Source organism: Anolis sagrei, chromosome 4, assembly GCF_037176765.1.
Source record: "Anolis sagrei isolate rAnoSag1 chromosome 4, rAnoSag1.mat, whole genome shotgun sequence".
NCBI lineage: Eukaryota > Metazoa > Chordata > Lepidosauria > Squamata > Dactyloidae > Anolis > Anolis sagrei.
The window spans coordinates 150,916,163-150,929,054 of record NC_090024.1 but is presented as its reverse complement, the minus strand read 5'-3'; the positions used below and the strand labels follow the sequence as shown (position 1 = coordinate 150,929,054).

Here is a 12,892-nt window from a genome sequence, read left to right as displayed (position 1 = left end):
TGGACCAGCCCACGCCAGAGCTCCCTGTCAGCTGTCATCACCCCCAGCTCCTTTAAGGTCAAGCCAGACACTTCAAGGATAACATCAACCCATTTTGCCCTTAATTTACATTCTAATTAATTAATTTACATTCTATTTATTTTAACTGATCTATTCAAAACATGATTAAGTTTGGAACTAATTCACTGTATATAAGGAAGGTGGATACATTCTCGAGTCCCTTTAGGAGAGGGGGCAGGATATAAATAAAGCTTATTACTACTACTGAGGCCAAGATGAAGTACTTTGGCCACATCATGAGAAGAAAGGAAAGCTTAGAAAAGACAATTATGCTGGGGAAAATGGAAGGAAAAAGGAAGAGGGGCCGACCAAGGGCAAGATGGATGGATGGTATCTTTGAAGTGACTGGATTGACCTTGAAGGAGCGGGAGGTAGTGACGACTGACAGGGAGCTCTGGCGTGGGCTGGTCCATGAAGTCATGAAGAGTCGGAAACAACTGAACGAATAAACAACAACAACAAACTACTACTACTACTACTACTACTACTATCTGTGAATTAGTATTACACTTTGATGGTTGTATTCTTCTTTAGAGTCTTCATAATGCTAAAAATAAAAAACAGACCATTTTGTATTTTACACAAAATGCAAAATAAATACTTCACATTATAGACATTTCAATGTTTTCTTTTAACATTTTTATTTAGAGAGATATATTCTTGGTAAGGAGATATACCATGAGGAAATCAATTTCACTGGCTGTGAGGTATGTATATTCTCCACCAAAATACTCCTCACATCTCAACGGCTTTTATAACTTTATTTACACGCAAAACAATATCAATGCATTTCCTTGGCATAACTACAGTATTAGTCACCCTACATGAATAAAATGAAACATTACTTGCATTACAGAACCAGTTTCCAAAGAGGAGTTTGCTTCATTGTTGAAAAGTGACATTTTGTTAACAGCCAAAATATTTTGTGACCAAGACATCTGCACCATATTTTTCCATCCTCACAGCACATTTATTTCAATAATTCTGTAAATAGATCCTTAGCATGAGCATAGTGTTACAGTTTCCATACATATAATTACATCCAAAACAAGTTCTAAAAGTCAATTTGTAAACATTCGCTTCATTTGTAGAAACTTTTCTATTTGTGTCAAATGTTGTGATTTTTTTAAAAAAAACAAAACAACTGAAATATGACAAATGCAAGCTACGCCACATAGTGAGCAACGCTTAGTACATTTCTACAGTATTAAATAAAAACAGGAGGCCCAAATGTCTTATAAGCAACTCATACCTCTAAGTAAAGCATAAAAAGACAGATTGTTAACAAAGGGGTGTTTTACAATAAAGAGAATTGTGAACAAGTGATGCAACAAATTGAAAGGGTAAATACCATTACTGCTGACAGAAGTTGGGAGGTAGCATGGACGCACCATTTTATTGTCAGTGAGAAATGCAAGTGAAGTAAAGAATATTTCCTTACCACAAATAGTTTCCAGTACTATGTACATAGTTTGTAGAAATCTGTTTAACAAGTTTCCCTCCACTTTTAGTACAAAAGAGTCTTGTGTGATTAAAAAACACTTACACAGCTAGATAGTACTAATTGCCCTATTTGAATGGAACAGTCTCTTGAACAATGAAGTACATGATATTTAATGCCCTAATTGAGTAAATTTCATTAGCATTTCTTTGTATTGTACAAAACACTACATACATACAAACAAAATAGAATATATTTTACTAAGCAAGGGTTTGTTTAATAAACAGAGCATTGATTCTGGTAACACTGTAAAGATTTCAAAAAACCTGTCTGAAGTACCCATGTGCAACAATTTAAAAACAGCTGCTGACATGTGATGGGCTTGTATCAATCTTGAATACAGTAATTGACAAAAAAGCCATAGTAAACTTTAAAAACACGTCTTCCACCCTATATAAAATATAAAGACTACTTACGGTAACTGTTTTAAGTACTCAATTGTTTGAATGTTAACTGTCATTCTTCTCCCCATTTTCTGGCTTTAGATTTTATAAAGAGATAATTTATTTTGACTTAAAAAAAACTAACAAAATTATTCCAAATGTACATCCAATGCAATGTGAAATGTTTCCGTATTCTATGAGGCGGCCTCAGCCATCAGGAAAGAAAAGGAAGTTTCAGAAATCGAGGCAGGTTTTTTAAGCAGTGATGTCACTTCCACCATGCCAGCCCCAGTCCGAGGAAGATTTGCGTTGACAATATGGCGCTGTAGGTGCTTTATCCAGTCCTCTTGAACAGACAGGGGACCTCGGAATACCAGGCCACAAAACCTGTGTTGTTTTTAAAACCAAACAGACAAGGTACATTAGCATTATGAAACTTTAAGCAAAGTATTGTGAGTCCCAAGGTTAACTACAGAATCTTGATTGGTGATAGACTTCACTGACGTTAATCCAGTGATGTTTTACTACAATTTCTAATACCTCTGCACAAATAAAACAAAATGCTTCAATTTTAACCATCATATATATATTTATTTGACTACAATGTGCCATCAAATGTAAAGTACAACTCAATTTTGCACATTACAACAAAAGGTATGCTGCCAAATGTAATGTGGGAGCCAACGTCCATGAAAAGGTTGGTGGGACACTGATCTGGAGGGAAGCTGTGGAAAAGCTGATGGGAAGACTTTCCCTCTTTTTGTGGCCACTGCCAGCTTCCCAAAAGGCCTAATGGAGGGGTGCTGCTTCTCATCAGCCTTTCTGTGGCCACCATGGGCTTCCTACCAGTCTTTCCACTGCCACTGCCACCACTCCCTCCTCCATCCCCATCCAGGATTTCTTTCCCAACGGCACAGGCAAATGGGAAGTTTCGTTTCACAACCTTGTGTATCTTTATGAGCTCCCTGCAAATAACTTGCTCCTATTTTTATCTCATTAAGAGTTTTAACATTTTATCCTGTACATGTGGCCCGCCCATTGTTTATTGAGACTGTGTTTTTTGTTTATTGTAATGTTACTTTTTCATGTAATTATGATGATGTTGCTTGTTGTTTATGTTTTGGTTTTATTTTGATGTAATATGTTGTTCGGGCTTGGCCCCATGTAAGCCGCTCAGAGTTCCCACTGGGGAGATGGTGGCGGGGTATAAATAAAGATTATTATTATTATTATTGAAGTGTGCAATTCTAATAAGCCACCAAGTCTAATGCGTACCTCCATTTTGGTGATGTAATTTAGCCAAAAAAAGTTTGCGTTAAATTTGAGTAAATGCATTACTATTTTAATGGGTCATTAACAGTGATAGTTCAAAAGGTTTCTTTCCTAAAACATTTATCCTTGCATATAATCAAAGCAGGGTAGCCAAGATGAGATGGACACACAGTGGGTTTGTTTTCTTTCAAACTGGGGTTAGTCTACATTTACAATGAAGCGCTTGGATGTGTCTTTCCTCATCTAAGAAATTAAATAATGAGGAAACAAGTCTATACCACAATCATAAGAACATGGTACCTCCCTGATCATCTAATCCAGCTCCCTCCTCCCTTCTTGAGGCAGTCTAACAGGGTAATACATGCACCCAGTAAGAAAGGGGCACAGGAGACTCCTAAAATATGGACCTACTTATATACTCATGTGTATCTAGAAATTTTCATTAAAAAAATCAATACCCTCCCCAAAAACTGGATCACCCTATCCATGGATCAACATGAGTAGTGTACCATCCCCTTCTCGGAGATGAAAGACAAGAGAAAGACAAGAGATTAGTTTACCCCAGGAAAACTTAAAGAAGCACCAACTCCCCTCTCTTTGTTATGGCTTTGTTTCTAGCCTTTTGAATGCTCAGATGGATAAATGGTGGCAGCGGCCAGGGGTGGTAAGCACCCTGAAATGGCACCGGTGCTTTCCCCTCTCTACAGAATTACCATTGACTTATCTACTGATCATATCGAAATCTGTAATTTTGCCCCCAAAACCTGTCTTCAATTCAAACATGAGGATGTAACTTATAAACAGGGATATAACTAATGAACAGGACTTCTGAGTTCTGTCTAGCAAATACACAATAAGCATTTATCTATCATTTATTGGCAGCATATTACCAAGCTCCTCAGTCAAAAAGTGTTCCAGAACAGTTTATGTATAATCAATAAAAAGATATAAACTTAGCAATCATTATCTAAAAGACTAAAAGCAATTACTAACGCAAAATGCTGCACTTCCTTTCCTATATTGAGGAGGGGAGGATTTACAAGCTATCCAATATTATCTGGGTTTCAGCTCAAAGAATTCAGAATGGTCTTTCTGAAGCCTTTCTCCCTCAAAAAGTAGAAAAAACTGAAAGTGGAGGGAGAGGAGAATGGCTTTTGAAATAATTTCTATCAAAAATATTAATGTAGTGTTTGAGAAAATGTTTGCTCTTTCAAAATTATTTCTAAAATCTATATAATAGGCAGATTTTTGTGTGAAATAATTATGTATGATTATAATCATACAGCATCTAATCACTGCAATTTCTGTTCTTGCTATCCTTTCCTCTGTTCTCTTATGGTACTTAATGATTTATGACACTATGAGAGAGCAAAGAACAAAATTCTCTATTTTATTAATGACAGTGGTTTCTTCTGTTTTTACTATTTTTAATCTGCTCCTAACAAAGTGGCCAAACCACTGAGGCTCTTTACTGTTCAGAATCTTGGAATTCAGTCTGTAATTATTGTTTGATTAAACTGTACTTTTAATATACCAGATATTTTTTTATGCTAAACACATGATATATTTGCATCATGTTAGGCATATGTTCCTATAGTCAGAAAGTGATTTTTAATCTGGAAAGGACAATAATACATTGTTTTTTAGTATAATTTTTATTCAAGAAAACGAAATTCCAAATATAGTATCATCAAGAAAGTACATTGTAGTTTGGAGTTTGATTAATGTATTAATAAGGCCAACAAGTAAAATCAACAAAGATACATCATTATATATACTTAATAACATAAAATAATGATAGATGTAATAATAAAGAAGCACCTAGTTTAGTTTAAATTTTTCCCCGTCTAAAGTATACTGCACTTATAGTTCTAATACAATTTTTCTAATTACTTGAATATGTTTAGCTTCCCCCACTCCCCATCCCTTTCCCTTTTCTTTGTACCACCTTCATCTGGACCAACCTATCTTATTCTTTATCTCCAGAATGTCATTGTTTTTGCTGCAGGTTTGTCCCCCTGCTCTTCTATAAAAACAAATTCTATAAACTTTCCCCAGATTTTCCAAAAGTCTGTTTGTTTCCATATTCCCCTTTTAACTTTAATGTCGCAAGTCAGTCTGTCATTAATCACTATGTTCCAAACTTCTCTATACCATTCTTCCAATTGAATTTTGCTTTTATCTTTCCATTTTTATTTTTTATTTTTTGCAATTATCAGTCTCGCTGCCATTAATAGGTTGGAAATTAATTCCTTCATTTCCTGTCAGGATATACCATCGTCATACAATGCTAATAGTGCTATTTACGGTGTACCTTTTATCTCTATTTTTATTATTGCTCTTATTTCCTTAAATACTATTTTCCATAATTTTTGTATAAATTTACATGACCACCACATATGGATATATGAGCCTAATTATTGGCATCCTCTCCAACATTGATTTGAACATTTCTCCTCTATCCGATTTAATCTAACTGGGTAAAGTACCATCTTCATATTATCTAATAATAATTTTCTTTAATTCTTAGAGATATATTTTTAAAGATGCGCATGCTCTACATTTTTTCCAATTTTGATTATTCAACTGAACCAGAAGTTTCCAGGGTTTTTTTCTTCCAAAAATGCCCCCTTGTTTAATTTTCATAATTTTTACATTTCTACATATATTATCTGAAACTTGCTGGAAAATAAAACATTACTTAGGAGGGCTTTTAACTGTCAGTTTTCATAATGAAGAAGACAAACATATCAAACTGAAATCATGTTCAGGTTAAAACTGCTGCCTAAATCCAATTGCTAGTACAAGTAGAGTAAACCTATGACATGAAATTTACAGCAGTGCTGATTTACTTTTAGCGATTTGTTCAGTGATTTTCCTCTAGTTGGACTAACAATTGGATTAAGTATTTTAATGCTAAACACAGACCTTAGTTCTGCTTATTACTCTTATTTTTCTCAAGCATACTGACAAAAATATGGATGCAACCAAACAAATATAACTTCAGTAGTTGTTTCCCATTTCCCATTATAAACCCACATATACCTGCACCGGAGAATGTAAACTTCATCAGCACCATGAGGTAATGGCAGCATTTTTTTCTTGCTTCCAGATCTTGATCTTGATTTTTTTTGTTTACAATCTACGGCTATTGGGGGGAAAAAGAGGTCACATATATGTAAATCTAGAAATTGATATGGAATATTTTCTTTCTCTCTGAAATATGCTAAAAATAATCTTTCTCACCTTTTTGTAAGTTAAAACTACAAAACTTGAAAATGTGAAATATGATTTTTTTTTCTTAAAACTAAAGTATGGGAACCATATTCATGCATAAATAAATGTAACATGCTTGATGAGTTTGTTCCAAGCTTCATTATACAACAGGTATTTCTTTATGATCAAACCATATATTCTTAGTATGCCGGTTTTCATAACTGCTCAAGCAGCATGCTTTGCTTGTGGATTATATAAATTCAGAGGCTTTTCATTGTAATTAAAATATCAAGGTCTGTTTCCATCATGCAGCCATAACTAAAAAAGGATCAGTGATTAAATGTAAAGTATGTTTTGACAAACTTCACAACTACAACTTTTATAATATATATTACTTTGAAGTGTTTTCTGTATGCTAAAGGAGTCTCATGATATTGGGTACATTTCTGTTAAATTCATGTAATGACTATCAAATCATTAGTTAGCGCAGAATACTTCTTAATCACATGTAGAAGATCACTTAATTGAATGTAGTTAAATCAGATATGCATGAGGTAACCATAGAACGACTTATATCAGCTGACAGATTATTTTCATTTAGGATAATGGGGGAAATGAACTGTTTTGAGATACAAAAGAAAATAATGAAAAGAAAGATTCTGTATCACCAAGGATGTATTATTTAGCCTTCAATGCATCGAAAGACTAGGGAAACTCTTTCTACCTCCTTAATATCTTTCTCTCACACCCATGTGTGCGCATACATACACACATGAACATACATAGAGTAACAGCACTACAGAAGAAAAGGAAATAAAGCAAGAATTTTACTAGCTGAACTTCCATTTCAGAGCGGGAAAATTTCAAAAACTACATGAAGTAGAATACTCTCAAAATAACTGGTTTTGTCTCCCATGGAACTAAAGAAATGGGAAAGAATTGAGGTGGAACAGCCTGCCACCTTAATTCCTGCACCAAGGTCAATGTTCAGAGTCCCATACTTCAATCAAGATAAATCTTCATAATAAGAACTCCTCTGTACCTTAAAACTTTAAGCAGTACAACATTTAGAGAAACAGAAATCCATAGGTTCAGGGTGTTGCTCGATGGGATGATAATGTGTTTCCTATCATCATGCAAATGACAGGAAAAAATAAAAAAATAGAAAAACAGAAATTTACTGGGTTATGTACACTCAAAACACTAGGTATCATTGCATAAATTACCTTGAGACATGTTAATTGTTTTGATACAGGGATAGACACTATCCACACAAATAGTATTTTCGGGTTACTTTCTGAAGGACAGACATGGACAGAAGTTAAAGGATGCACAAATCCAGACTAGACCTGCATCCATGTATGTCTTTTGAGAAAGAAGCACCAAAATGAAGCTAAAGAAGTATTTAAGCCCGCTTCCAGTCGAACAACATATTCAACAATAGAGAATAATCTGTCTAATGTGAACAAACTGATGTATTCTCATCCTTTCTTTGATTTTTCAAGGTAAACCAAGCCTTCAAAACAAAATTTCTACCCCTTTTCCAATTCATATCAAAGAAGTAACTTCTGCTATAGACAAATGCTTTATGGATTTGAAATTACACCTTCTAACTGTTTCAATGCTAGATCCTCTTCCACACAATACTGAGAGCTTTAATATTTCTGGGGATCTGATGCACCGTAGCAAATTACCCTTACCAATGACTGCACTGTCTTCCTTTTATAGCTGAGGAAAAAGATAGCCTAATGATCCTTGGTATTTGACCTTTGCAACTCAAAAGACAAAATATTAGAATCTTATTAAAAAACATACAATTCCACATGATACTACCAGGCGATCAGATATTATTATGTTAATTTCATAGGATGCATCTGATAATCACAAACACCAGCTGACTATAAAGGAGAGACTGCTGAACTAGGGATATAAAACCAAATATGGATAAATAACTATAAAGTGCAACACAGACTGCAAATACTGGGGTACTTTATCACTACCAATCTGATGAGGCAGAAATTCAGGTCAATATTGCTATGCCACATTTTAAGGGAGACAAAAAAAGATATCATGATAAGAAAATTACTATATTATGGAAGAGTAAATATAAATATTTGCAAAAAAGTAAGATTATCACTGTATAAAACTAAACATCTAACCTCTATTTCTGAAGCGTATGCAGCTTTGTTAGAAGACATAAAGCAAGAGAATATACAGACAGTCCCAAGTTACAAAACTCCAACTTACAATTGATTCATAGCTAAAAATGGAGGTGAGATAACAGGAAGTGAGAGAAATGTACCCCTCGGAAGGGAAATAAACTCCTGAAAGAGTTACCAATGGAAAAAAGTATTCGTTGAACTTTTTCACCAATCCTTGTTTCCACAACAAGCCACATTTTTCAAAATCCAATTATCACAGGGACAGAAAGTGAGGTGAAGTCTTCTGAACAGGGGCGCAGACAGCAAAAGAAATACCACAAGGCTGTTAATCCTTCCCTATACTATCCAAAGCTAATATATAAAAATACTGGTCTGGAGTTACACTTTAAAATGGACCTGTTCTGGCTTACAAACAAATTTAACTGAAGAACAAACCTACAGAACCTGTCTTGTTCACAATTTGGTGACTGACTGTATACAGCTTCATGAAATACTAGGACAACAAGCTTCTTTTTCTGGGCTTAAACATTTATACAGAGATGTTTACTACAATAACTGATATTTCTATTGAATCCCTACTGAAAATAACATTAATTGATATAATCAAGTGCCCACTATTGGTCAGTGCTGTGTGTTTGGTAGTTGTGGTGCCACTGATTTAGTGCACTGCTGCACAATGCTGTCACTCACAAATAGGAGGTCTGGGTTATATCCTCTATGCCATCCCCCACTCTTGTAGGATGGTGGAAGCTTACTATCATGAATAAGTGATAGTTTGTGCAGTTCCGCCCAGGAGAGGACAGCTTCTCCATTTTTATCCTACTGACCAAAGCTATGGCTATGGCTGTTAAAGTACAAAACGCTTCATTTGGGGGCTTGTACATAAAGATAATTGTGATGTTATTAAGCTCTAGTGTTACAACCTCTATATTGTTTTCTTCAGTGTTATGGGCACTGATGACTTGAAGACCTAGTTTTACAAAGACAGCACTTCCATACTATAATGTCAAGTTTTTAACCTTTGTTTTCTCTCAAATGCATCTCAACTGTACCCGTGCATCACCCCTGATATGACAAATAAATAAATCAACTGTTACTGCATTTATTTTTAATTTGGAAAGTAGACAGGTATGTGAGCTTACAATGAACTTTCACAAAATTATTATTTGTTCATAAGCTGACCTCATGTAAAATTTGAGGGGAGTTTTTGGGGCCAAAATGATGGATTTTGATATAATCTATGGATAAACAAAGTGTCATTCCACATAGCGAGGAAAGAAGTAGTAACCTGGCACTGCTGTCATTTTTCCACCTAGGCATTTCAAAAGGCCTTTTGCCACTCTACTCGTGGTTTTTTTTAAAAAAAGATTTATACTTACACTGATTCCCAGATACATCAATCCAGATTGTTTGGGGTTAGTTTTTTCACTAAAATTTCTAGACTTATACACGGATATTTACAGCAATAAACATTTACAGTACCAGCCAAGATTCAGAAAGCTTGCTGAATTTTGATAATCATTATAAGAGAAATAATCTGCCTATTTATGATTGTAACTGTTTACTTTATTTATTAAAAATAAATCATTCATTTACTAAATGTCTAATTGTAAAAATATAACATCATTTGAATTATCACTTGTAAGTCCATTTCAGTGCCGTAAGTATAGGGAAGGGTCATGTAACCCAACAGTTATCTACTTGCCCAAGAGAAGCTGCTCCAGCCATGGGGCTACACAATACAAGAGGGATGGATTTCCCATAGTCACTGTGCAAATGGAGTATGCACTTTTTTGTATGTCATCATTCAGACTTGCAGAAAATTGGGATTTAAATATTTTTAAACTAGCTTTTCTCTTGTAAAATAAAAAACCCACCTACACAATCACAGCTAATAGGGGGGAGGGTATTCATTAAAATAAAGAGAGGCAATAACTGGAAAAACCACTGCCATTTCTTAAGTACTACCAAATGTAAGCATGTCCAAAATACGATTAGTAAACTATTTGCAGATTTTCCATTACAACAATGAATGATAAAAAAGCAGATGAAAATGATAAGATAATATGTTTGCTTAGGACAAGTTAGAACCTGATAGGATCTCACGAAGCACAGTAAAGCCAAGATATCTGGCCCAATCAGGCACTTTGGGATAACAAAGTGCACTGAGAAAACATATTTTTGAATTGCTGACTCTTAATGCCATTATTCAATTTGATGACAAATTAAAATTGAACATACAGTCAGAAAACAAGCAGAGTGCATGTCCACAATATAATATGAAATCCTCCTATTATCATAAGTAACTACATAGGTAAATGCATATTTATTGTTTTAGAAGAACACATTGACAGAAAACATGTAGAATACATGTTTAATATGAGTATAGTATGAATTTCTATAACATAACATATAGATTAAATAAATATGGAAGTGATTATGCAAAGTACGTATTTTCTTTTAAAAAGTTATTTAAGAAGCCATCATTGATACAGCACCAATGCATATCCATTTATATCTGTTTGATAATCAGACTTCTGTGAGACATAAACATAGTCATGGTCATGTATCCATTTTATGAAAAAACTGCCACTGGAAACCTAGACAGTTCTGTTTATAACTCTGTGAAGAATACATAATCATCATTACATATTATGTCTGTACTGGACTGTTTGAAAGCAAGCAGTATAGTAGGACCATAACCTTCTTGGAAACAGATTATACTTTACTCCACTGATTTTGCACTATCAACTGTTCCTATAATGCAAATATACTGCAAACATTTCGAATAGCACCATAACAATGTCAGGGATATATGTTGGGATACTGTCGGTGATGCAGCTGTGACATCTGGAACCTCATACAATGCTGCCCCAGGCTAAATTTCTGCCTCTTCCAGGAAAAATGGGTCATATCACACCTGGTAGGCATGGGCTGCATGCCTGACAGTGTCCTCACCCAAACAAAGAGGCCAGATATGTTAATATGACATCCAAAGGATACTGCTTGGAGGTGTGTGTATGATTTGGAGCTGCTTAATCTCCAATCCGGGGTGCTCAACACACAAAGTATATTTATTTCTGTGTGCATTGGGTATTACTTAAATAGTAGAGTCCTCCATGAAAATAAAATCACTTGAAATAAGTTATTGGGCCAATTCCTCTCTTCCTCAGAACTATTCAGGTGAACTTTTGGAGATGAGGAAAACTCCCTGTCAGAGAATGAAGAAGGGGCCATAAACTTTATTTCCATGATTTTTCTTCAATTAACTTATCTTAGCATTTAAGCTACAGTATTAGATGCGTTACTTGGAATATATGTGACTATTTAACAGACTTCACAGATAAATCAGCAGAAAGGTGCAAATTTATACACCAATCTATAACCTTCAATATGATTTACTGTACTCCAAAATTAAGAACTCTGATTTATCTATGAATGTGACACAATGGGAAAACAGAATATTTATCAGTATCTCATGGAATACTATAAAAAAATACCAGTGAAGGATATGCATACTGTATTTGCTTAATTTTTCCATGCCCGTCTACAAGACATATGACAGAAAAGCAGATCATTATCTAAACAGAGTATATATGAAACAAGGATTGTTTTTTGTTTGTTTGAGTGACTGAAAAAGTGTTAATATCTGCCACCTGGTCTCAATCTCTCTCATTACATCAAACCAGAAATTAAAATGCTAAGACTACAGCCCACAGAAGCTGAGGTAACTGGAAGCAAGTAGTGCTTCTTGCTTGAAGGCATCAAAGTTATAAAGACATAACATGAAAAGTGCAGGAAAATCGAAGGGTAAATGCATGAATGTTAGAGAAGAAATTCTAAGAGGCACAGCAAAGTTTAAGTGAAGACACAAGGGAAGAACTCAAGAGATATAGATCTGAGAGAATAAGTGAAGCCAACCCTAAATATATCGAACTGATAAGTTGCCAGAGAACCATCACAGGATGAGACATTTTCTTCAAAATATTTATAAGACAAAAGCCAGTTTTAACAGTGTGACAGTTATTTGAAGTCCATAGATAGTGAGGCACATAGATTTTTAAAGAAGCAGTTTAAATTGGCATCGATGGAATCCAGTTTGCAAAGTCTAGAATTTTCAAAGAATCTAGGGTATGAATTAATTTTTCATATGCAAGTAATATTTTTTCAACATTTACACAGAGTGTAAACTGATTTACAGAGTAAATAATACTTGTCACTGTGGTCACTTCTGATTCCAGAATTCTTTTTGTAGTATTCTTAATTACATTAGGTGTAACTTCATTATATTCTCCATA

The 12,892-nt window shown here is 34.6% G+C and overlaps 1 protein-coding gene across 7 annotated transcripts in view; it reads right to left on the bottom strand.

The window, feature by feature from the left end:
- Positions 1–684: 684 nt before the first annotated feature.
- The window catches only part of ZNF644 (zinc finger protein 644), a 59,506-nt gene continuing 47,298 nt past the window's right edge, over positions 685–12,892 (bottom strand). For 6 of the 7 annotated variants that reach the window (XM_060773903.2, XM_060773904.2, XM_060773907.2 and 3 more), the window contains 2 exons: positions 6,262–6,364; positions 685–2,331 (listed from right to left, as the gene is read on the bottom strand). In XM_060773903.2, the coding sequence (XP_060629886.2) occupies positions 2,139–2,331; positions 6,262–6,364 (296 nt within the window). In that variant the 3' untranslated portion in view covers positions 685–2,138. Of the gene's footprint in view, positions 2,332–6,261; positions 6,365–7,474; positions 7,559–12,892 lie in introns of those variants that run through there. The other variant, XM_060773908.2, reaches the window with a different exon arrangement.